The 27,241-nt window shown below is 42.5% G+C and overlaps 1 protein-coding gene and 1 long non-coding RNA gene across 4 annotated transcripts in view; one reads left to right on the top strand and one right to left on the bottom strand.

The window, feature by feature from the left end:
- Window positions 1–27,241, top strand: part of LOC134928024 (uncharacterized) — a 115,444-nt gene that overhangs the window by 40,640 nt on the left and 47,563 nt on the right. The window contains exon 4 of the long non-coding RNA XR_010177811.1: window positions 6,883–7,034. This is a non-coding gene — a long non-coding RNA (uncharacterized LOC134928024). The remainder of the gene's footprint in view (window positions 1–6,882; window positions 7,035–27,241) is intronic.
- Window positions 6,828–27,241, bottom strand: part of RNF144B (ring finger protein 144B) — a 133,637-nt gene continuing 113,223 nt past the window's right edge. For all 3 annotated transcript variants that reach the window (XM_063923236.1, XM_063923233.1, XM_063923237.1), the window contains 2 exons: window positions 15,269–15,358; window positions 6,828–6,980 (listed from right to left, as the gene is read on the bottom strand). In XM_063923236.1, the coding sequence (XP_063779306.1) occupies window positions 6,843–6,980; window positions 15,269–15,358 (228 nt within the window). In that variant the 3' untranslated portion in view covers window positions 6,828–6,842. The remainder of the gene's footprint in view (window positions 6,981–15,268; window positions 15,359–27,241) is intronic.

The following is a 27,241-nucleotide window of genomic DNA, read 5'->3' as shown; positions in this document are numbered from 1 at the left end:
TAGCTCCAGACTTACTCTGCCTGTGCGATCATTTCAGTGCTTATCGTTCCTGGTTGACGTCACAAACACACCCAGCGTTCGCCCAGGCACTCCCACCGTTTCCCCGGCCACTCCTGCGTTTTTTCCGGAAACGGTAGCGTTTTCAGCCACACGCCCCTGAAACGCCGTGTTTCCGCCCAGTAACACCCATTTCCTGTCAATCACATTACGATCGCCGGAGCGAAGAAAAAGCAGTGAGTAAAATTACTTTCTTCATAGTAAAGTTACTTGGCGCAGTCGCAGTGCGAACATTGCGCATGCGTACTAAGTGGATTTTCACTGCGATGCAATGAAAAATACCGAGCGAACAACTCGGAATGAGGGCCTATATACCTTCTGGAGAAACCCACCTGATATTGATGAAACTCATGGACCCAGGAGAAATTTAAAAGGGAAGTATTAGTTTTATCCTTCCAATAGAGCGCCAAGTGTTTTAATTTTAACTAAAACTTTGTATCTGCAGCCAGTCTCTAGATAACACCTGCTCACAATTACGGCTGCTCTTTTTCTGCACATTAGGGACAATGGGGGTAATTCAGAGTTGATCGCAGCAGCAAATTTGTTAGCAGTTGGGCAAAACCATGGGGATCATTCCGAGTTGTTCGCTCTGTATTTTTTTCTCGCAACGGATCGATTAGTCGCTAATGCGCATGTGCAATGTCCACAGTGCGACTGCGCCAAGTAAATTTGCTATGAAGATTGGTATTTTACTCACGGCATTACGAGGTTTTTTCTTCGTTCTGGTGATCGTAATGTGATTGACAGGAAGTGGGTGTTTCTGGGCGGAAACTGGACGTTTTATGGGAGTGTGCGAAAAAACGCTGCCGTTTCTGGGAAAAACGCGGGAGTGGCTGGAGAAACGGAGGAGTGTCTGGGTGAACGCTGGGTGTGTTTGTGACGTCAAACCAGGAACGACAAGCACTGAACTGATCGCAGATGCCGAGTAAGTGTGGAGCTACTCAGAAACTGCTAAGAGGTGTCTATTCGCAATTCTGCTAATCTTTCGTTCGCAATTTTGATAAGCTAAGATTCACTCCCAGTAGGCGGCGGCTTAGCGTGTGCAAAGCTGCTAAAAGCAGCTAGCGAGCGAACAACTCGGAATGACCCCCCATGTGCACTGCAGGTGTGGCAGATGTAACATTTGCAGAGAGCGTTCGATTTGGGTGGATAATTTTGTTTCTGTGCAGGGTAAATACTGGCTGCTTTATTTTTACACTGCAATTTAGATTTCAGTTGAACACAACCCACCCAAACCTAACTCTCTCTGCACATGTTATATCTGCCCCCCCTGCAGTGCACATGGGGGGTCATTCTGACCTGACCGCATGCTGCAGTTTATCGCAGCGGTGCGATCGGGTCAGAACTGCTCATGCACCGGCGCTGCAGTGCGCCAGCGCATGCCAGACGGCCAAAGGCTGTCGGGCCGATACGATCGCCTCTGCCTGATTGACAGCCAATTTGCTGCTGCGATCAACTCTGATCAACTCTATTTTATTCATTACACCATCCAGGCTGCCTAAAGCAGCTATCACTTACAAGGCATGGTTCAACAGGTTTCCCCAACATGGAGATTTAGGACATAAACCGGATATTGTCAAAGCAGAAATGCAATGGATATATTGATTAAAGACATTTGGTCCCAAAAGGATACAATGTGAATTTTGAATTGAATTTTTTCTTTACGTGTAACATTGGGTTCCTATGTATCTATCCTATTATGTATCTAATGTGTATGTTTTCTATTTCTTTTTATGTATTCTGTATAATATATATATTACCCTCTATAACAGGGTGATATGCAATCCAGTGGCAACTCCATCCATTTGTTTCTTTCAAAAGTAAAGTGTCAGAATCTAAGAGGAAATTGCATTTATTTACAAGTTTACACTATGCTGGAATGCAAGATAGGATTCACATAAAAGCAATTATATGAGCCCCATATATCCAATATTATGTTTGGAATGCTATGGTGGCAGTCGCTTTCAAAAAGCCTTAAACTTCTGGAGTGAATATGTTGGAACAAAAAAAAAAACATTCATTTATAATCAAGGAGATTGTTGGTTGCCTCTTTAATTAATGCAAGTGGAGATTAAGAAGATGTGCTTGCCAGTTAGAGGTTGCCAGAAGATTAGAACGCAGTTTGTAACGCATACATTGAGGTCCGTCTGGCATGTGAGTTCAGGTTTGTGATATCACACCCGCCTGCATGTGGAACACATGTGGGAAGCATATACATACTGAAGTCTAGTGGTCGTCTAAGTTCCGGCTTGTGAAGTCACATCCGTCCACAAGCCCTGCTGGTTAAACCAGGTGTTTTAAATCAGTCTAAGGTTGACATACATAGTTCAATTTAAGGATATATATTGATTTTGGAGAATAGAATGTCATGCTTCTGATGAACCTATGTGGTTTGAAATACGTCAAGTGGTGTTGATAGTGATGTTGAGGACTTACTATTGGGCTTGTTTCACTTCTTTTTTACCCACCAGCCGGCACTTGCTTCCTGGGTGCATGCTGTTTGTGTATTGTGCTGCTAAACATTGCAAGCATCTCGTAGGCGTTTATCACTATACAAAGTTCACCCTATGTTCTATTTTTTTGTATTTTTGCATATTTTTATAATTAAATATTATTTATATTTTTAGAAGTACTGAACATTGCCTCTTTCTGTGTTATTGTTTTTCATATCCATCTGACTAGGGCAAAGGGTCACTCCATTCACTATAGAATATAAGGCGGAGGAGGGATGAGCTGGTTTTACATGGTCATTTGATTTTAAGAATGATCTGTCCAGAAGTTTACCTTTTATTAAGGATTCTTGATATCAAGGGGACTCTTTGTTTATTACACAACAGCAGAGTTGGTTATTTAAGGACACGTAATCTGAACAAAAGTGCCTAAGTGAGACATTATTCCTATTTACCAACTAATGCAGCTGACATAAAGGAACTTCTCCAAGTACAAACAGAAAGGGCATGCCACTACTCCTGGATCCTGGATCAACACAAAACAGAGGCCCAGCAGGGCTGGCAACACCACAACAGAGTCGGAACAAAGCCCTCTTTTCCTGCAAGCACAAAGAAAAAAACAAGAAGAGGTGGAAAGCAACTTTATGCAACCTGAACACAGTTGAACTCTTAAACTGCCTTTTAACAAAACAAACAGAAAAAAAATAAAAATAAAATTATATATACCGTATATACTCGAGTATAAGTCGACCCGAATATAAGCCGAGGCACCTAATTTTACCACAAAAACCTGGGAAAACTTATTGACTCGAGTATAAGCCTAGGGTGGGAAATGCAGCTCTACCCGTACACAGACCCCACAGTGCCAGATATGCCCCACAGTGCCAGATATGCCCCACAGTGCCAGATATGCCCCACAGTGCCAGATATGCCCCACAGTGCCAGATATGCCCCACAGTGCCAGATGTGTCCCACAGTGCCAGATATGCCCCACAGTGCCAGTTGTGCCAGATATGCCCCACAGTGCCAGGTGTGCCAGATATGCCCCACAGTGCCAGATATGCCCCACAGTGCCAGATGTGCCAGATATGCCCCACAGTGCTAGATACTTACCCTCCGTCGCTCCCGCGCTGTCTTCTGAAGGAGGGACACGGAGAGCGCAACGCGCGGCTCTCCTGTGTCCCCCCTGCGTCTCCGGCGGCAGCGACGTATGTTAAAGGAAGTGCCGGTTCGTGCACTTCCTTTAACACACACACGCCGCTGCCGCCGGAGATGCAGGAGGGACACAGGAGAGCCGCGCGCTGTGCTCTCCGTGTCCCTCCTAACGCTGACTCGAGTATAAGCCGAGGTGGCTTTTTCAGCACAAAAAAAGTGCTGGAAAAGTCGGCTTATACTCGCGTATATACGGTATATATATATAGTATATTTGCAAAACAGTCAGTGCAGGATTAAAGAGTGACCAATTAATCAGTTAACATTATACGCAAGAACACTATTTAATTTCCTCTTTGGATGGTTCGTGTATGCTTCTGATGAAAGTGTGACCACATAGAAACTTGTTATGCTATGGATTTTACTGCCAAACTTAGCCTACGATCTCCTAATTGGAATAGATGCTCCACTGGAATATTACTATTGAACGCAACAACATCATTTCCGATGACGCACTTCCTGTTTGGAAACGGACTTGTTCAAATTGTATGCGTTTCTTTGTAAAATGGAGCGGTTGTGCACTAGTTAATTAGGAGCCTAATCCAGGGAGTATCGATATTACCTCTCTGATATTATGTATTAGAATAAGTAAAGATGTATAAATATGTGGAACGCAAACAGGAAGGAGCGGAGGACTCGTGGAACGCAAAAGCGTCACTTCCGGTCACGCACTTCCTGTTTGGGAAACATCTTATCTAAAAGTGTACAGGCGCTTTTTATTTGAGAAGGGTGTTCTGTGTCAAGTGGATATGAGGGTATTTAGGGGAGTTGTTTCACACTTTTGGCCCTATTATCTTTCTGATATTATGTATTAGAATAAATGTATGTAGGGTGGAACGCAAACAGGAAGGAGCGGAGGACCTGTGGAACGCAAAAGCGTCATTTCCGGTCACGCACTTCCTGTCTGGGAAACATCTCATTTAAAAGTGTACAGGTGTTTTTCATTTGAAAAGGGTGTTTTGTGTCAAGATAATTAAGAGGGTACATAAGGGAGTTGTCTCACTCTCTGGCCCTATGCTTCTGAGGAAGGTCTTAGGGCCGAAAACGCGTTTAAGCAATTTTCCATTTGGGATTCCTGCGCTCTTAATACCTGGTAATCGGCTCCACACCAAACGTCTCTGGTAGTTGGGATTTCCTTTTGGATGCAGAGGGATTTCGGGTCGATGCAGCGGCGGAATACCAATTGACACACCATCTGTTTGGTGATATATGCCCTATATGTTTTTTAAATTGTGAGTGTATTTTTGATTAAATTTTGTTCCTTTTAAGGCTGTATTGCACTATATTGGTCTTTTTAAGTCTTCAGTATCTCACTGGTGATTCCTGGATATTCCTCTCATGAAGATGATGTGCACAGATTAATTTCAACTACTACCCTGCTGGTGATTTCTGGATATACCTCTTATGAGGATGATATGCACAGATTAACCTCATCTATGTGAGTGGAACCAATAAAAGCACGCCTTGGATTTTTATCATTTCTTATTACACTATTGTGTTTATTTCTTTTATTGTTCTAGAATCCAGTTTGAAAATCTGTGTAAGTGGATTTTATCTTGGTCTCTGTGAATATTAAACCACTCTTTTCTGAATGTGTTTGTGGTTACGGTAGCGCCACAAGTTCTCACTTTGGTATTTTCACTTTCCCATTTACACCCGGTCTTAACAGCATACAGAAAATCTTTAGTTATTGTTATGTGTATCTATTTATTAACAGTTTCTTAGATAGCGCAGCATATTCCGTTGCGCTTTACAATTGGAGACAACACTGATAAAACCAAACTGGGTAATAACAAACAGTCATAGAGGTAGGAAGGCCCTGCTCGCAAGCTTGTGTATCATCTTTATGTCTTATTTGTATCAATTATTTATACATTTTACTGATGTTCATTATTCATGTATTTCAAATGAATTGTAATAAGCAGTTTGAGAGCTGATATATCAAGTTTATTCTATTAAGACCTATATATGCTGATATATGGTCATACATACTTTCTTAATTTAATTAAACTGTTAGCATTTTTTTCAGGTGGGTGAATAAAACTAATTATCATTCCCAAACATTTCAATTGATACATAAGTCTTCCCAGATTTTGTCAGTACGTTCTTTTATTAACAAGTTTGCCATTTTGTTTCATTTCTCTATATACATTACAGATGCAGAATTTTGTATTCTTAAAAATATCTTCTATTTTTGTATTTTTTATTTATTAAATTACCCATGTACATTATGCAGTCAAAAATCTGTATACTCATTGCGCCTTGGCAAATAAGGACTTTCTTCCCAACAAGGGAAACATTAACCATAACCATTATAGTCATTTTTAAAATTATAGTAAGACCATAAGACCAAAAAATTGGTTAAAACGGATTTAGCACTAAATAAAGTTCCCCTTAACAGTGCTATAACTTATTTTACTTACAGTAGCCCAGTTTCTCTTCCCCGCCCCCTCTGAAATATAAATATATTTAGATAGAGTTACTGTACATATATAAAAGCCAGCACACAATGTTAAATTACCACTAATACAATTAAAGTTGTACCATGTGTGTGCTGACAATTCTTTCTATTACTTATTTTTGTAATAGCTTTGTATGGCCAAAACACTCTAGGAAGTCTGCCAAAATCATGTGCATGCCTTACAATTTCTGGCTTCTCTGCATGGGTCCGCAGGAGGGTCCTGGTGGAGGGAACAGCCATGTGGGTGTTACAGGGGTGTGACGCTCTGATTGCATCATTGTGGCCCCTTCCATTCTATAGAAAAACACGACTGGTAATACGGTCAGCGGGGCCACGGAGATGCGGTTTAGCACAAATTGCTTCATCAAATTTCCCGAACTCGTGAAGTGGGCGGTCAGCAGCAGCAGATTCCAGGAGACTTACTTGCTCTTCTTGAAGTCAAGGAGAACCAGTATGGCATACATGCACCTGTTTAGACAGCGCTCCTGTATGCAGCATACTGCCAGTGTACGATATTTAAAAATTATTTATCAGTTATTATACTGTTTAGCCAGACCTCTCAATCTGTGCACACATGTGCAAGAAAGATGCACAACTACAGTGGGATTATTAAGAACAGAAAAAAAAAGTGTTTTATCAAGTCTGAGTGGTGGGTTATGGGTTTATTTATTATTTTCATGCTTCTTCTTCTTTCCTTTGCAGGATTTGCAGACACAGCAGATAATACAGGGTGATGCCAAAAGGAGTAACGGTGATGTCACAATTGCGATGATACCTAAGCCAATGAGGATCCCCACAACCTGCATTAAACAACAGAGCAAATAACATTAAAAGAAAGTTTAAATTTGACAGCGGTATAAAAATTAATATAGTTTATTTAGAATATATATATATAGCGTATATGTGGATATTACACACAACAATGACTTTTACCTAGTTGTACAGATATGAACTGTAAGGAGTTATTACAGATGGTCACACAAGACAATAATGCCTCTCAGTGTAAGTGCAGGATCATGGGATCAGTGCTTAATTTGGTCACAGAGACTGGTGGTAAAATTAGACAACAGCCTCTTATTCAGCCATTCAGGTCAAGAACCAGATTGCTTTTAAACCAGTTAATGTATCTGGAAAATGCCTCAACACATTTTCTGTAGCAATATTCTAAAAAAAACGTTTTAAACACACACAGACACACAAACGCAGTATCCAGATATACTGCAACACATGCGCGTGTACCTGTATGTGTATATATTCAGGCGCAAAAAAGAATATATTTTTATTTAAAAACACTGATTAGTGTACTGGTCACCATATACTGTAGTTAAATTAACCAATGCTGCTCCCACTTTATAGTCTGAAAATATACTATAATAACAGCCACAAGTAGATATCTAAGAGCGCATAAATGTTTAAAATATTTATTACACAATCAAACCAAATTTTTTTTGTATAAAACCAATCAAATATTCATAAATATGCACACTAGCACTGCAGCTGGAGACCACCTCAAATTTAATTTTTAGATGGTATATTGATCCAAAGTAGGTGATGGATTCATATATTATTAGACATATCCATATGCAGTTGCACAACTTTACTGCTCTTACCACCCTGCACTTGTCTGGCAGTATTGCACTCTACCTCCGTTTCTTTGCCTGTGTGGTCAAATGTTACAAGTATCCAGCAGCTGAGATAATCATATGATATTTGTATCCAGCGACTAAGGTATCATTTTTGTATTAGGCAGTTCAACAATACCTTAAAACCCTGTCTGTGCACAGACCACGGGTAGAGGTAACGTCCTTGCAATACAACCACTTGTTCTTTGGGACCAGAGGTTTTTTGCTGCAGCAATCGAGCCTTGTAGCCTGTTGAACCTATGCCCACAGAGAGTCTTTGGGATCATTGTCACCTCTGGGTCTGAATGATAACCTGGAAATTAATAATATCTGAAATCCATATGCATCTATTGTTCAAGCTCTGCCTCTTATTGTACACTGGGGGTCTGTTACCATGCGCATGTATATTTATTGTGCATACATCTTGTATATATGTGTAGTTGTGTTCCCTTTCATTTATATAATGGTGTGTTGAGGCGGTGCCCCCCCTGTATATATATATATATATACATATAAAATGATCTTTTTCTAGTCCATTGCTGCTTTGCAGCTTTATTGTTGTTGTTTTTTTTTATATCTAAAGCCTGTGGGCCTCTACAAAGAATGTTGTAATTAAATGTTCTTTTTGTGAATGGGTCCTGGTGGATGGATATATGATATAAATTTGGAATCTTATTGTGTCATGTTCAAATTGTTAGACTGTGGGAACCATTTAGTGTATCCCACATTCTATGAGATACGGTCTTATCTCTAAAATGATGTAAAAAATAACCTCTAGGAAAAGTTATCTGACTACTGCGGAATATGGTATGTAGAAGTACCAATAAATAAATAAATAAATAAAAAAAAAAAAACTGCTTTGTTGATTTCCGCAGTGTATAACATTTCCAATGGTATATGACTAGGAGATAGATGGATGGTGTACTGGGAACATCTGTATCATATTTACAATGTATTTAAAATATGGAAACATAAATAAATTAAATAATAAAATTACAACCTGTGCAGGCTTTGAACCCAGGGCAGAGAGTTGCAGGTCGGCAGCACTATCCATTAGGCTGTACCTGCTTCAACACTTTCTGTAGTACGTCACATCCATTTGTCTCCTATATAAGTTTTGGTTTAGCTCTTCCTTTCTACACACGTGTTGCCATTTTTTTATAGAACATATACATTTTATGGATGTTTATTTAAATTAAGCAGTTTAGAACTGTTTTTTAGTAAAGAATATTGGCTTTTTAGTCTCATTCTATTTACTAGTATCTGATTACTGTGCTGGTTACGATACTCTATATGCACCTGTTACCTTTAGCACACCTGTGGCTCATGATGCGAATGAGAAACCGATTGGAGGAAACTCTGGTTAAATACAAGGACTATGTGCTAAGGGAAGTAATACCTTCTGATGAAACCATTTGAGTGAGACAACCGAGAAACGCGTTAAGGGACCCTTGCACTGACACTTGGAAACACCTCTACAAAGTACAGCTGATTCCTGTGCTCCGCACCTGCAGCAATACACTCCCTCCTGGCAGCGGACCGGACCACTTGATTAAGACGCTGCTATAGCCGGACCTCGCCTGTTGAATGCACACATCGGACCTGGATCCTGGATATTACAGCCCACACCTAGGGGCTCGAGTGCTGCAGCAAAAAACCTCCGGTCCCAAAGAACAAGTGGTCGTATTGCAAGGACATTACCTCTACAAGTGGTCTGTGCACAAACAGGGTTTTAAGGTATTGTTGAACTGCCTAATACAAAAATGATACCTTAGTCGCTGGATACAAATATCATATGATTATCTCAGCTGCTGGATACTTGTAACATTTGACCGCACAGGCAGAGAAACGGAGGTCGAGTGCAATACTGCCTGACAAGTGCAGGGTGGTAAGAGCAATACAGTTGTGCAACTGCATATGGATATGTCTAATAATATATGAATCTATCACCTACTATACCATCTAAAAATTTAATTGGAGGTGGTCTCCAGCTGCAGTGCTAGCGTGCATATTTATGAATATTTGATTGGTTTTATACAAAAAAAATGTTGGTTTGAATGTGTAATAAATATTTGAAACATTTATGCGCTCTCTTAGATATCTACTTGTGACATTTTCTATAGACCTTATTAAAGAATATAACAAGATTAGTGATATAATGTCATTTAAGGTTATAGTGTCGCTTAAGTATCATTGCAGGCTATTAAGAGTTGGAAATATGCATAGATCGGGCTGATTTCAGACAGATCTCTTGCACCAGGTATTGGGCTAGTGTAAATGTGCACTGATAGTGATGACTGCATATATGCAGCTGCACTACTACTATCAGTGCACATTTACACCAGCCCCATACCTGGTGCAAGAGATCTGTCTGAAATCAGACTCCTAACACAGCGGAAGATCCGCATTTATTTCCATGTATCTGTGGCCGGCGTACATGCAACTCAGAGTAAGGCCTGTAGTGCCACCTTATTATGCAGTGCTTTACAGGGGATATTTAGGTTGCAATTACAGTATGGTAAATGCAGATAGAAGATGGCTGCTGTCAGCCTTGTGTGCTAGCATTTCTTGGCCGCGCTAAGTGGCAGGAGTGTAGCTGCATTGTCAGAGAGCGAAACAGCAGCGTCTCATCCAATCTGGCCACCTACAGTATCTGTGTGACTAATCCTTATGCTAAGTGCCCGAAACTTGCATTATGGCCACAATCTGTAAAGCATTGCAGTTTACACAAGGGAATGCATTTCCACACATGTTATCTCAATAAATTATTTTAATTTGTATTTTGCTATACAGAAAATTATTTCAAGGAGGGAAACTACCGAAACAACTACAGTTCTAATGAACATATAGGGGGTCATTCCGATTTGAACGCTCGCTGCCGATTTTCACAGCGCAGCGATCAGGTAAAAAAAACTGCAAAACTGAGCATGCGTATGCACCGCAATGCACACGCGCGTCGTACGGGTACAAACAGCATTGTTGCTGTGCAATGCTTCTAGCGAAGAATCCATTTGCACTACCGATCGCAAGGAGAATGACAGGAAGAGTGCGTTTATGGGTGTCAACTGACCATTTTCTGGGAGTGGTAGGAAAAACACAGGCGTTTCCAGGCGTTTGCAGGGCGGGTGTCTGACGTCAATTCCGGGACCGGATAGGCTGAAGTGATTGCAAGGGCTGAGTAAGTCCAGACCTATTCAGAAACTGCAAAAAACTTTTTCGTACCGCCCGGCTGCACATGCGATCGCACACTTGCAAAGCGAAAATACACTCCCCCGTGGGCGGCGACTATGCGTTTGCACGGCTGCAAAAAGTAGCTAGCGACCGATCAACTCGGAATGACCCCCATAGAGAGGCTGAATTGGGAGTGAGGCGAAAAGAACCAAGCAACTTGGTGACACCATGTTGCGCTGCAGGTGGGGCAGATTTAGAATGTGCAGAGGGATTTAGATGTGAGTGGCAGTGCCGTAACTAGGCATTTTAGCGCTGTGTGCAAGAAACGACATTGGCGCCCCCCCCATGCACGATAGGGGCAGTGTGCGCCGTAGGCGCGCGAAAAATATATAGGGGCGTGGCTTCATGGGGAAGGGGCGTGGCCACAAAATAATAGCAATTCATACTACGGTGCACAGTAGTCTCCATTATTCAAATTACGCTGCACAGTAGCGCCACTACACCAGGTAGAGCCCCTTTTATACATTACAGCAGACAGCGTCCCCCTTTTTACACATTACAGCAGACAGTCCCCCTTTTTACACATTGCGGCAGCCAGGACCCCTTTTTACACATTGCGGCAGCCAGTCCCCCTTTTTACACATTGCGGCAGCCAGGCCCCCTTTTTACACATTGCGGCAGCCAGTCCCCCTTTTTACACATTGCAGCAGCCAGGCCCCCTTTTTACACATTGCGGCAGCCAGTCCCCCTTTTTACACATTGCGGCAGCCAGTCCCCCTTTTTACACATAGCGGCAGCCAGTCCCCCTTTTTACACATTGCGGCAGCTAGTCCCCCTTTTTACACATTGCAGCAGCCAGGACCCCTTTGCGGCAGCCAGTCCCCCTTTTTACACATTGCGGCAGCCAGGCCCCCTTTTTACACATTGCGGCAGCCAGGACCCCTTTTTACACATTATGGCAGACGGTGTCCCCCAGAGAGAGAGAGAGAGAAAGAAAGAGAGAGGGATATACTTACCTTCTCCCCGCTGACAGGCTCCTCGTGCTGGCATCTCCCTCTGTGCAGTGTGCAGGCATCGGACAAGGAGGAGGAGGGAGGGGGACTGGAGCCGCAGCAGCGCTATGTCATTGGTAGTAAGCGCCGCTGCAGCATCCCCCTCTCCTTCCGTATTGGTTGCCTGGCGCTGCTGTGGATGCTGGGATGGAGGAACCGCATCCCAGCATCCACAGCAGCGCCGGGCAGCCTATACGGAAGGAGAGGGGGATGCTGCAGCGGCGCTTACTACCAATGAAATAGCGCTGCTGCGGCTCCAGTCCCCCTCCCTCCTCCTCCTTCTCAGCTGCCTCCGGCGCTTCTCTCTCCTCCAGCGCGGCTGCGGCGCACGGCGCGGACTTCAGAGGCGGCATGTAATGAGTCAATTTGACTCATTACATGCCGCTGGCCGTGCGCCCTCAGGGCAACTGCGCTGTGTGCCAAGCCCACTTGGCACACACGTAGTTACGGCCCTGGTAAGAGGCATGTCCAAACTCAATTCAATATTACAGTGAAAAGAATACTGCGATCCCATATTTGTGAGCTACTTGCAAAAAAAAAAAACGCCTGTACTAATCCTGCACGCAAAAAAATTAAATAAAAATAAATTTATTTCTACTCCTTGCATTGCAACATGGTTTTTCCAGGTGCAATTTACTTGGCTCAACTTAATCAGCTCCAGAGCCATTTAGTCTATGAAATACAGAGAAAAACAATAATATGAAGACTTTTGTATAAAATTCCATTTCACTAGGGCAGAGATTTTCAACCATTTACAACTCGCGGCACACTGAACAAGATTTAAATATTGCCAAGGCACACTCACATATAATGGTGATGCATGGTGCAGTTGCGTGTCCTAGGATTGTCATGTCGCAGCTTCTCCATAGGCAACGCCTAAGCCACATCTGAGAAAGCCAGAAGAGCCAAACACTGCCCGGGCCCAAAATTAGAACTGGCTCTGCAACCACTAAACCCACCAGTATTGATCGTTCCAGGGCCTCAGTAGCGGCAAAACACTGACGGGCCTGGCTCTGCTTCTATGGCAGCACACCTGGAGACTGCCCAGGGCACACTAGTGTGCCACGGCACAGTGGTTGAAAAACACTGCACTATGGTAATAATGTTAAATAAATAAAATTATTTCATTTACTCAACAAAAGTAAGTCTCTGAAATCTAGGCACACCCTGACAACATCCAAACTTCTCCCCTCAAACTTCTGCTCTTCTATATGCTATGCAGAGAAAAAAAGGGGGGAGAGAAAAAGGTACTCCATTTATGGGGAACACCTCCTTAGTTAAGACTAAAATATTACTTTACTGTTAGATTAAAAAGTTTCCTTGAGTCTCCTTGGAAACCCCAGCAAAATGTGCAGCGGTTTCCTGCTCTCTACTCACGCGAGATCCCCTGTGCAGTCCGGAGTCAGCACCCGCCACAGCTAGGGACAGCTCTGTCCCTGGCTATGGAGATAGGGCATTGCCACCTGCAGCTGTCAAAATCTACAGCTGCAGGTATCGGAACGGTCAGCGATGCTGAGCAGTCACACACTGCCCCCTCATATCGGCGTGCTATCTTTTAGATAGCAGCGCCGATATGGACAGGGTGCATAGCGTCCCTGTCACTGAGCCTGCACCGCTGCTGTATTACATGGGGGAGAAGCGGTATCAGTGCACTGATACTGCTTCTCCCCATAACGACAATTCATACATTTACCCCACAGCCTGTAACATGACAGTTAGGGGCTGATTGGCTGGTACTTTATCTCCATCCACTTTATCTCTCTCCAAGGCTTGGTAAATAGACCCCTCAGTCATTTAGCCTATAAAAGGAAATATGTATATTTTATGAACTAATGCTGATGACCAATTAAAGATTGTTATTCAATTACTTTCCAATTCCTTATTAAACTATTTATTCTTGTCTAGATCTCCTCATTGGATAGATCTGCGCTAAGAAAGCAGACATAAGGGAATCACTTGGTAATTTCTCCAGATATACGGATTATCCATTGTGCGTGTTGGTAATGAGGGTAGCATAAACAAAGAATGAAAAAAATTTATTATCTCAAGTTCTGCAGTATTTTCCAATAAACCATTTGTGGGTTCCCCTAATACACCATGGTACTGCATTAATCTGTCTGCCACCTAGTACACTTACGTGTGTGGAGCTGAGACACTCTGCAAAATAATAATTATGGATTCAAACTCCAATCTCCTACCACTTTAATACCACCCTTTTCATCAACCAAAACTTGAATGATTTTATCCTATGATATTGCCCAGTTTAGCTACAGTATTTGTTAGTGTGCCTAAAATGTATCTGCTGAAATGCAACAAGGAGGCACAGAATGGATCCCATTAAAAGAAGAGAATAAGCTGTAAGCTTTTGTGATCGGCTAGAACAGTGGCACTCCAGCTGTTGTTGAACTACACATGCCAGCATGCCCTGCTACAGTTTTGCTATTTGGCCATTCTAAAACTGTAGCAGGGCATGCTGGGATGTGTAGCTCAACAACAGCTGGAGTGCGAAAGATTCTCCATCACTGGGCTAGACACATCTAAAAAAAATGTGCTCTCTGCACCCCTGTATTATTTATTTATTATTTATTAACAGTTTCTTATATAGCGCAGCATATTCCGTTGCGCTGTATCCCATGTCAGTAGTCTTGTCCTACAAAAGGAAATCTTTTTTCTGCTCTGCTCCTTACAGCAGATTTAGGAGCACTGGCGCCGTTACGCAATCATTTTCTAGAAAAGCTCTCTCAACCCAGTTCCACCCGTCAGCTTGTGAAAATTCCTGCTCTTCTGTTTCCTCCATACTAACTTACTGCATGCACTCGCACAAGCCAAGGGACATGGTGGGCAAAGAAAGGTTTACTTTATGCAGCAAATGTTTTGAACTTTTTAAATGACCTCCAGAGTAGCCTTAAGATTGTAATGACATTTTATATTCGATAACAAAATAATTTTTGGAGGTATAAATGTTGTTCCCTCCAAGATTATATATTTCCTCTCTAGAATATGCTGAATTAAAGCTATCCATGAGAGATGCAATAGGAATCAGTGAAACCTTTTTTGGGATGTCATCCAGTATCCCTATCATCAAAAGATACAGTGTTTCATGACCATGACTGCTACGGAGATCTAAAAATCACGCACTTTAAGAAAAACATGTACAACTGGGTATCAGTCATCATATGCGCATTGCTGTATAAGCTCACTCAACCCTGCTCATCACTTGAAGTGTTTTGCTTTGGCACATACCTGTGTTCTGTTCCACATAACCGAGGCTCTTGAATGTCCAAGTTTGTTCCTACAGGGACCTTTGTCATAATGTCGCAGAAATATATCATTCTGCAAAATAGTAAAAAAAGAGGTGAACCTTCCATTGAAGTATAGAATATATATATATATATATATATATATATATATATATATACACACAGTATATGTACTTAATGTTATCATTTGCTTTTTGAGCCCTAATAAGAGAGCCACTACGGGGGTTATTCGGAGATAAACGCAGATTGCGTTTATCTTCACATATGCTGGGGGCCACCCACCACAGGGAAAGGCAACCCAGCATGTGTGAGACCGCCTCCCGGTGTGTCCGCAAATAGATTCAAGTCAGAATTAGGCCCTATAGCTGTTGTCTAGGAGCTGTGTAATGTGTTATTTACAACTTCTAATTTGATTGGAGAAGTCCATTATTTCATTTTAGTTGTTCTTTTTCTTTTCAACTCTTTATTTGACAGGGTTTGATAACAAACAGTACAGAACACTACAGAAATAGAATATGGTAGACCCTGAAATTTACAGAAACAAGCACTGTCTAAAAATATAATGGTACAGAAAGTAAGAAAAAAAAACTGTAATTTGAAAATTACAGCTATCTGGATGGAGGGTAGAACTTGTGTGAGTATGTGGGTGGAATGTTTATGTAAGGTTATGATCCAGCCAAGGGACTGATTGGGTGGTCATATTACACAATCTCCAGAAGGGGTGGTGAGATACCATATCTTGAATGGACAAGGTGTTCCCTGAGAAACCATGTGGCCCAAAACTGACTAAAGAGATGGCTCTTCTTATGGGAGTAGCAGGTAATTTCCTCCATACCCACAATCTGCCAAACATAATTTTTAAGCTCTAAGGTGTATATTTACTAAAGTGCGGGTTTACAAAAGTGGAGATATTGCCCATAGCAACCAATCAGATTCTGGCTATTATCTTCTAGAAGGTGCTAGATAAATAAGTAGAATCTGATTGGTTGCTATGGGCAAAATCTCCGCATTTGAAAACCTGCACTTTAGTAAATAACCCCTAAGAGTGTGGAAGGGAACAGGTTATATCAATTCATGGCCAAAACACTTTTACCTGCAGCCAGGATTTAAGTCTTTATAGAGGTAGCATAGTAGGATAGTAGACGGTCCAGGAAGCTCTAGAAATTGGAGATTCCAACATTCCATTTAAAAGATAAGGACCTTATTTAATTGTTCTTTAAAGTCAGTTTACACAGTGAGCCTGATTCAGATTTGTATGTTATAGAATAGGCGCAGGGAAGCAGCTGCGTAATTTTGTACAAATGAATTGCAAATGCAGCAGGAGGCGTCTGTTTGAAATAGACGCCTCCTGCGTGCATCTGCAAGATCCGACTGCTGCATCCAAGTACAAAGCAGCGGATCACCATTGCGACCATGTGAAGCCTACTCACACTGACCATCAAATCCAGTTAGCTGTGTCCAGGAAGCCTGCGTCCAATGAAGAAGAGGCCTACAAAACTAGGACAGCAAATCCCAGTGTTGTAAAGCAGTCCAAGTCACTGCCACCTCTCCATCCCCCAAACGCTGCATGTCAATCATGCTGTGTCTAAGGAGGGCTGCGAGCAATATCGCAGGACCCATATTGCACATGCGCACAACGAGTCTTGAGCATGCGCAGACCCCATACCACTGGATTTGTACGTAAACTTGTGTTTGGGTACATATCTGAGTCAGGCCCTATGCTTCTTCAAATACATTGTATTTACAAAGAAAGTATCGCTCCAGGCTGTTTCATTTCTCTTTGTCTGTCAAATGTCATGTTCTGTAGTTCTAAAGTGAAATCCTTTTGTTTTACCAAAAAAAGAAGAATAGTGATCAGTGTATAGATTAGCCTGTCCAATTATGCTAGCTGCTCTGGCAAAATACAGAATAGATCCAGGACTAGATATAATGAAGTCCAAATTGGCAGTAGGTGCAGCTTTCCAGCCGAACTCGTACAATTTTTTTAAAGCTGCAATCATGTACACGGCAAAACCATGCCTTGTAAATGATTGGCGCTTTAAAAAATGACAGAGTGCGGCCGGGAACCCCGCACCTTCGGCCAACTCGGACTTCATTACATCGGACTACACTTGTGTACCACCACAGTATTACTAATTTTCTTTTGGAGAGAGGGGAGGGGTTGCTAGAGACCAGAAAGAAGATAAGCAGATAAATTCCTATAAACAACTTATTGAACAGATGTCAAAGGAACACTTATTACACCTCCATTCACCTTGTACTGTACTACACTAAATTAAAAATCATTTTACAATATGTGTTCTGTAGGAGATAGATAAACTTTGAATTTTAAACGCAATATGATTGCAGATGGTAATGAATTGTGGGCCTAATTCAGTTTTGTTAGTAAGGAATAAAGGCACACAACTGGGCAAAACCATGCGGCACTGCAGGTGGGGCATATGTAACGTGTAGAGAGATTCAGATTTGGGTGGGTTTGGGACAAGTTTTACACATACGCTGGGTACACAGCTGAGTAGGGCGCAGCACACACGAAGGCATCCTGGCTCAACTACCACACAACAAGGGCTTCTGGGAGCAGTAGTTTATTTTGAGATTCTTCACAGTACTGTACACACAAAATAAACTGCTGGTCCCAGTAAGTACTGTAGTTCCGGGCATGGCGCGGTGGCGCCAGCATCACTGCCTGCTCTGCAAATCTCCAGTCAGGCACTGCACGGGGGGGCATATCAGGTAATAAATGGCCATACATTAATGTGTGAGGAGCACTACAACAGTGGGCATAACGTGTAAAGGGCACTACTACAGTGGGCATAATGTGTATGGGACACTTCTACAGTGGGTATAATGTGTATGGGTACTACTATGGTGGGCATAATGTGTAAAGGGCACCACTACAGTGGGACTAATGGGTAAGGGGCACTACTATGGTGGGCGGATATAATGTGTAAGGGGCACTACTACGGTGGGCATAATGTGTAAAGGGGACTACAACTGGACTTTTCACATGATACCACACCCCCTTCATTTTTGCAAGTGCATGCATTCAGCCAAGCAAAAGTGCTTAGGGGAACGCCAAAGTATTTATTCGCTTACCCAAAAATTTGGCCTTGGGTAGATTATATTGTTTCTGTGCAGAGTAAATACTGGCTGCTTTTGTATGTAGCCCACACACCTCACTAAAATTTAAATCTTTCTGCACGTTACATCTGCCCCATCTGCAGTGCAGCATGGTTTTGCCCAGTTGGGTGCTTTTTTTGCTTTGCAAACAAACTTGAATCAGGCGTTCTGTACATTAAGTTTCAATGAGGAAATGCGCAGCTGGAAAGCATTTATTTATTACCAGTTATTTATATAGCGCACACATATTCCGCAGCGCTTTACAGAGAATATTTGGCCATTCACATCAGTCCCTGCCCCAGTGGAGCTTACAATCTATATTCCCTATCACATGTACACACAGACACATTCACACTAGGGTTAATTTCTTTTTGAAGCCAATTAACCTACCAGTATATTTTTGGATTGTGGGAGGAAACCCACGCAAGTACGGAGAGAATATACAAACTCCACACAGTTAGGGCCATGGTGGGAATCGAACCCATGACCTCAGTGCTGTGAGGCAGTAGTGCTAACCATTACACCATCCATGTGAATGTGCTATGTACAGAAGAACTGTTGAAGAAGGAAACTGATGTACTAAGCAAATAAAAGACTTGCCTGCTTAAAGCAAAACATATCTGACATATACAGTATTACTCTGATTTACAATATTTGACTTGTGAAATACATAATGTTTTGAGCAGAAATCTGCTTCCCACTAAAGGAACATTGGCACTGAAGTTATGTGTACTATTGTAGTTTGATTAATTTAACAACTGTATATATTTTATACTTTAGTAACATATCCAACTTTCGTAATTTTGCTATGTATTATTAACACTGAAAATACCTTGTTACCGATTATGTATACAAGAGTAAAATTGTCATATACCAGTGGTTTAGGAGGCTCATTCAGGTGCGGTTGCAAAGCGGTTATTGTACACACATCGGTCGATATTTTCTTACTGCGCATACATCTGAGCCACAGTGCGTACGTGTAGCAAATTAATTTCGATTGCGGGTGCACAGCATTTGGAGGTGGGAATGAGAAGTGGTTGGGTAAATACAAGTGTGTTATGGCCATTCAGACGCCATTTGTAGGCATGTATAAATTATAGGTTGTGATCTTACTTGCTACTGGAGAGTCCTCAGCATCCCAGGAGAGCATCTCAGCCCGCACGTCTTCAGAGGCACTTAAGACCCTCCGAAATGACCAATTTGCAATGATGGTACCGATGTATCAGTAATTTTACACCATCGGGCGGAAATGATGCAATAGCAGTGGGCATCCCTATGCTTGGGTCACCTTCTGCCCATATTAGCATATAATCGCAACTGTATACGGCAAAAGATAGCAGCAAGAACAACCGCACATGAATGAGCCTCTAGGTGCACAGATACTGAGAGCCTGATTCAAGTTTCTAAGTAAAGCAAAAAAAAAACATGTGACTATGGGGCAGATGTATTAACCTGTAGAAGGCATAAGGAAGTGATAAACCAGTGTTAAGTGCAAGGTGATAAACACACCAGCCAATCACCTACTAACTGTTCATCTACATATTGGAGCTGATTGGCTGGTGCATTTATCACCTTGCACTTATCACTGGTTTATCACTTCCTTATGCCTTCTCCAGGTTAATACATCTGCCCCTTTGTGTCTGAAACAAACCATGTTGCCATGCAAGGGGAGCAAATCCATTTATATTTTTTCTGTGCAGGGTAAATACTGGCTGCTTTTGCATGTACCCCACAAATGTTAGACAGCTTTCTTTTTACACTGCAATTAAGATTTCAGTTTGAACACACCCCACCCAAATCTTAATCTCTCTGCACGTTACATCTGCCCCACCTGCAGTGCAGCATGGTTATTGTTATTATTATTACATTTTATTTATAAGGCGCCACAAGTGCTTCACAGCGCCATACAAAGGACCGTACAGGGAGACAAAACTTACCCAGTTGCTTGCTTTTTTGCTGTAATTACAAACATGAATCAGGCCCTTAGTAGCATATTAAAATGAACACATCTTATTTTACTTGTATTTCATAGGAATTCACACCCAGAAATAGAGCAAGCAGTGGATCGAATCCCCACTATATGCACAAGATATATATCTAGCTCACAATTTGCTAGGCATATATTTATATTAAAAGAGTGTGCATGGGTTAAAACCAGATAAACATTTTTATACGAAAGAATCTAGGTTATCTAATTTTGCACTTTAAGTAAATTTTACGTTTTTCCAGCTATGTATGTTATTAGGCAATCAATTATGTTTGTTTGTAGCAGCTGGCAGATTGTTTTACAGTTTAGGGAAACAAGGAATTTAGGGAATTGGGAACACTGCCCAAGGTCACCTTTGGCCTGTTCAAAGGAGAAGTATACTAAATGGCAGTCTAGACCATACTTGCCTACTTTCCATTTCTCCTCTCCGGGAGAAGCCTACGGGGGGCGGGGCGGGCTGTGCCATCATCAAGGTCCACCCCCACATCAGGAAAAGCCGTGACTTGCGGGTCCGCGGGAAGGAGGCGGGGCTAAAAGGATGTGATTTGCGTCATTTTAACCCCTTCCCCACCCCACGGACCCGCGAATACGGCGAGATTATCTCCATCCTGCCCGCATCACTAGGGTGCGAGCAGAATGTGGGAGATCTGCCTACTCTTCCGGGGATGCGGGGGGCTACCCAAAAAAACGGGAGCCTTCCGCAGCTTCCGGGAGAGTAGGCAAGTATGGTCTAGATCAGGCATTCCCAACCACGGTCCTCAAGGCACACCAACAGTGCAGGTTTTAGTGATATCCAAGCTGCAGCACAAATGGTTAAATCAAAATAACGGAGCTACTGATTGAGCCACCTGTGCTGAAGCCTGGATATCACTAAAACCTGCACTGTTATGGGCCCTACAGACACGGCGATACGCCGCCGAGCTGCCCGACCGCCAATGCGGCAGACAGGCGACCCGGCCGCGGGGGGGGGGGGGGGGGGTGAAGTACCTTAATTCTGTGTGGCGACTCTCATTTGACCTCTCATCCCATATTGGATAGGTCTACTGACCGTAAAACATGAATGAAGAGTCCGACCCTTGGTTTTCCCTCTTTACTGAAAACACTGCAACTAGATGTCTGGAGAGCACTACATCCAACGCAAAGAGATTATACATGTCTTTCTGCTGCACATCACACCCTATCTCGGATCGATTCTATCTTAGTATCTAGTGCCCTCTTTCTCCTGGTCACAGACGCTAATATTAATCCAATACTACTTTCAGACCGTGCACTCATAACTGTTTCCTTTCGCACCAAAAAAGAACTATCTCCTTATAGATCTTGGAGGTTTTCTGCTCACTTGCTTAGCTCCCCTGAATTTAAAACACATCTTGATACCACATGGGATGATTACCATTCCAACAATAAAGAAACTTTAGCTACGAATCCCTCAATGTAATGGATGGCAGCTAAGGCAGTATTAAGAGGCTCAATTATGGCCTATGAAGCCACCCTACGTAAACAACACTCCCGCTCATATGTTACACTCCAGGAATCCCTCACATCGGCATATGTAGCGTATACCCAAACCCCTTCCACAGTCAATAGGTCTAGATATTTGAATGCAAAAGCTCTACTAGATGATCTACTTCAGAAAATGTCAGATAAATTGCAATTCTCCTCTCATTATCGCTTTCATAAATTCGGGAATAAAATGAGTAAATTGCTTACAAATATCTTAAATGGCACCAGGCCGCCCATGTCAGTTAGGCCCCTTAAACTGGAAGATGGTTCCTATACCACCTCTAATGCACAAATTTAAAAACTTATGTCAGATTTCTATGCTAACATCTATTCTCCCCCTGTTTTTACTTCCACTCCACCCCCTTTATCCTCACCTATGCTGTCACCACATAGAATGACTGATATCTGGACTCCGCTTCCTTATCCACAGTTCCGACGGAGTTTTCAGATTCCCTTTCCGCACCTATATCTGTAGCTGAAATAATAAAAGCAATCAAATCCCTTAAACCTGCCAAAGCACCTGGTCCTCACGGATGGGGACTTCTACCGTTTCTTACTAAATAAAGTAGCCCCTGTTCTCGAGTCTACCTTTAACTATATCCTGAAAAATTAATCTTTACCTTTATACTTTAATTCCGCTATTATTAAGGTGCTCCCCAAGCCTGGTCGTGACCTTTCTAATCCGGGGTCGTATCGCCCCATATCATTGTTGAACTGTGATTATAAAATTCTAACTAAAATACTAGCAGATCGATTAAACCCAGTTCTCCCCCATATTATCCACTTTGACCAAACTGGATTTATTAAAAGGCAGACACTCAGTTCGAAATGTTAGAAAGGTCTTAGCTGCCCCTCAGGCTTTGTACTCAAACCCGGCCTCTGACTCCCCCCATGTTATACTGACAATTGATGCCGAGAAGGCATTAGACCTAGTTCATTGGTCGCATCTATTTGACATGATGTCTAAATTTGCAATCCCTCAGACTTACATTTCGTTTATCCAAACCCTTTATTCTAACCCCACCTCTCAAATAGCCTGTAATGGCTTTTTGTCTTCGCCATTCCAAATTCATAAAGGAACAAGACAGGGTTGTCCCCTCTCCCCCCTCCTCTTTGCTGTTGCTCTTGAGCCTCTCACACTGGCCCTTCGTTCAGCTCCTGAATTTACTGGCATCCACTTGGCAAATTCGGAACTGAAACTAGCCCTATTTGCCGATGACATGTTGCTCTTTGTGTCCAATCCCCTCTCCTCTATCCCCGTAATCATGGACATGATATCATCCTTTGGCCCAAAGTCAGGTTATAAAATTAATGTGAATAAATCTGAGATCCTCCCCATTTCCACTCTGTCACCTTTAGTATCATCGCACCCTACTTTCTCCCAATTCTCTCTCCAGACTTCGAAAGTTAAATATTTAGGTATATGGATTACCCGCATCCCCCATGAGATGTATAGATCCAATATTATGCCCCTACTCACCAAAATTAAATCTCAGTAAGACTCATGGACAAAACTCCCTATTTCGCTGCTTGGCAGGGCTGCTGTCCTCAAAGGCATAATTTTTCCGGAAATCTTTTATTGTCTACAAATGGTACCTTGTCCTCTTCCTAAGACAGATTTAACTACTCTGAATAAAATGATGTCCTCATTCTTGTGGTGCGGTAAACGTCCTAGAATGCAGCTCACCAAACTGACACGGGCCAAAACTGAAGGTGGCCTAGGCATACCAGATTTCCACTCGTATCACCTGTCAATCCGTTATATTTTAGATTGGATGCTTAATAAATCTATTTACACTGACCGATGGCTAGATGAAGCAGTTTTTTCCCCCTTCTCACCGAGTGCATTATTACATACTCCAACACATAAACTCCCTCCTCATATATTGAATCAGATTCTCTTCAGGGGGACTTATGATGCGTGGTGACCGATAAATAAAACATTGGGTAGGGACTTTGCAACAACACCCTACATCCCCCTTTGGGGTAACCCCGCATTCCCCCATTCCCTTCAGAACACTTCCTTTTTGAACTGGTGTGACAAAGGTCTAGACCTGGCCACGAAATTATTTGACCCGGGGGGATTCTTTCTTGCCTTTGATGTTTTGCGCTCCAGATATCAACTCCCGAAGTCCCATTTCTTTATGTACCTACAAGCTCGCCACTATACTGATATTATCAAGTCGTCTATAGTCTCACCTCCAGTACCAGATCCTTTGACTCCGCTTATTATGTCTTTATACTCCAGAGCTTATAAAACATCCTATCTGTACACCAAATTGCTTCAGTCAGTGGAGAGCTCTCCTTACGCCACATTAACTCCTTCTTAGAACTCAGATATCCCAGATATCACGGATCCCCAAATGTTGTTTTCCCATTACTCCTCTACCATGCGGATTCTTCAATCGGTATACCTCCAAGAGGTTCATTTTAAGTCGTTACACAGACTCTATATTGCCCCTGCTCAAAGAAAGCATATGCCGAGACTGGTGATTGTTGTAAATGCAAAATGATGAATGCAAAGTTTTTTCACTGTTTTTGGTCATGTTCACAGATTCTAAGATTTTGGCGCAAGGTTATTGTTTTCATTAATAGGCTCCTCTCCATATCAGTATCCCCCGACCCTTTGGCATGTCTTTGCCTGAACTTTTCCAACTGGAAGTTCCCACACCATGGAAGTACCATTCTCCCCTTACTTACTATTATTTTAACATTGTAAAAGAAACTTATATTGATCCTTGTGTGAACTAAATGACAGACTACTTCAATTATTTCTCTTTGACAAACGTACCCTAACTCTTGATTCATCCTCATCATACAGTAAATTTGTTGCAAAATGGGGTAGATTTATGGCCTCGTTAAATTCTTCATAACGATCCAATGTACTAATCTCTTAGTTTGTCTGACCACCTACTGTCTATGTATACTTCTATTTTTCTCCTACTTCTACATAATACAGCATGTCTACCTTGTGGCTCTTATATGAATCCAGTCAGGTTTATCCGTCCATGGTAGATCTATGTTTATGGAAATGTGTATGCACTGTGATATTTATGTTAGCTTCAGCTTGATGTTTTCCTATATAATCAGGTCGGGTTATCTTAGTTTAAGATTTCCTGATATTTGTTGCTTCTATTGCTTACGTGGTCCACAGCCTCTACCTGATAATTTCTCATCCTCCTTAAATTATTTGATGCGATCATTGATAGTACATTTGGAGGTTATGCTTCATATCTCTCCTTAGTGTTTTCCCCTCCCCACTCCTGTCTTGTCATTGTTTGTTTCCCCCCTTATATATCTATTTGCTCATTTTATTAAGTTGTGATATTGTTGTCTAAAAACATATAATATGTTCCATTCTCTCTTTTGTTATGGTGAATACTTCTGTACCCTACCTCTCTGATTTTATGGTACTTTGTGCTATTCTCATATGCTAATGTTGAACATTTTCAATAAAAATGTTTGAACTAAGTGTATCATACTACTATACAGTATATAAAAAATAAGATTTTACTTACCAGTAAATCTATTTCTCGTAGTCCGTAGTGGATGCTGTGGACTCCGTAAGGACCATGGGGATAGACGGGCTCCGCAGGAGACATGGGCACTTTAAGAAAGAATTTAGGTTCTAGTGTGCACTGGCTCCTCCCTCTATGCCTCTCCTCCAGACCTCAGTTAGAGAAACTGTGCCCAGAAGAGCTGACAGTACAAGGAAAGGATTTTGGTAATCCAGGGCAAGATTCATACCAGCCACACCAATCACACCGTATAACAAGTGAAAACAACCAGTTAACAGTATGATAAACAACAGAGCATCAGATCAACCCTGATGCAACCATAACGTAACCCTTATTGAAGCAATAACTATATACAAGTATTGCAGAAGAATTCCGCACTTGGGACGGGCGCCCAGCATCCACTACGGACTACGAGAAATAGATTTACCGGTAAGTAAAATCTTATTTTCTCTAACGTCCTAGTGGATGCTGGGGACTCCGTAAGGACCATGGGGATTATACCAAAGCTCCCAAACAGGCGGGAGAGTGCGGATGACTCTGCAGCACCGATTGAGCAAACACAAGGTCCTCCTCAGCCAGGGTATCAAACTTGTAGAACTTTGCAAAAGTGTTTGAACCTGACCAAGTAGCCGCTCGGCAAAGCTGTAATGCCGAGACCCCTCGGGCAGCCGCCCAAGAAGAGCCCACCTTCCTAGTGGAATGGGCCTTAACTGATTTTGGCAGCGGCAATCCAGCCGCAGAATGAGCCTGCTGAATCGTGTTACAGATCCAGCGAGCAATAGTTTGCTTTGAAGCAGGAGCACCAAGCTTGTTGGAAGCATACAGGATAAACAAAGACTCTGTTTTCCTGACCCTAGCCGTTCTGGCTACATAAACCTTCAAAGCCCTGACCACATCAAGTAACTCGGAATCCTCCAAGTCAGTAGTAGCCACAGGCACCACAATAGGTTGGTTTATATGAAAGGATGAAACCACTTTCGGCAGAAATTGTGGACGGGTCCGCAATTCTGCTCTATCCGCATGGAAAACCAGATAGGGGCTTTTATGTGACAAAGCAGCTAACTCTGACACACGCCTAGCCGAAGCCAAGGCTAATAGCATGACCACCTTCCACGTGAGATATTTCAACTCCACCGTTTTGAGTGGTTCAAACCAGTGGGATTTCAGGAAACTCAGCACCACGTTAAGATCCCAAGGTGCCACTGGAGGCACAAAAGGGGGCTGAATATGCAGCGCTCCATTTACAAACGTCTGAACTTCAGGTAGAGAAGCAAACTCTTTTTGAAAGAAAATGGATAGGGCCGAAATCTGGACCTTAATGGAACCCAATTTTAGGCCCAAATTCACTCCGGACTGTAGGAAGTGAAGGAAACGGCCCAGCTGGAATTCCTCCGTAGGAGCATTCCTGGCCTCACACCAAGCAACATATTTTTGCCATATACGGTGATAATGTTGAGCTGTCACGTCCTTCCTACCTTTATCAGCGTAGGAATGACCTCATCCGGAATGCCTTTCTCTGCTAGGATCCGGCGTTCAACCGCCGTGCCGTCAAACGCAGCCGCGGTAAGTCTTGGAACAGACAGGGCCCCTGTTGCAACAAGTCCTGTCTTAGGGGAAGAGGCCACGGGTCCTCTGTGAGCATTTCTTGTAGATCTGGATACCAAGTCCTTCTTGGCCAATCTGGAACAATGAGTATTGTTCTCACTCCTCTTTTTCTTAGTATCCTCAGCACCTTGGGTATGAGAGGAAGAGGAGGAAATACATAGACCGACTGGAACACCCACGGTGTCACCAGGGCGTCTACAGCTATCGCCTGAGGGTCTCTTGA

The sequence above is a fragment of the Pseudophryne corroboree genome, chromosome 5 (assembly GCF_028390025.1).
Source record: "Pseudophryne corroboree isolate aPseCor3 chromosome 5, aPseCor3.hap2, whole genome shotgun sequence".
Lineage (NCBI taxonomy): Eukaryota > Metazoa > Chordata > Amphibia > Anura > Myobatrachidae > Pseudophryne > Pseudophryne corroboree.
Note: the sequence above shows the minus strand (reverse complement) of the source record. Positions and strands in the feature narration are given on the sequence as shown.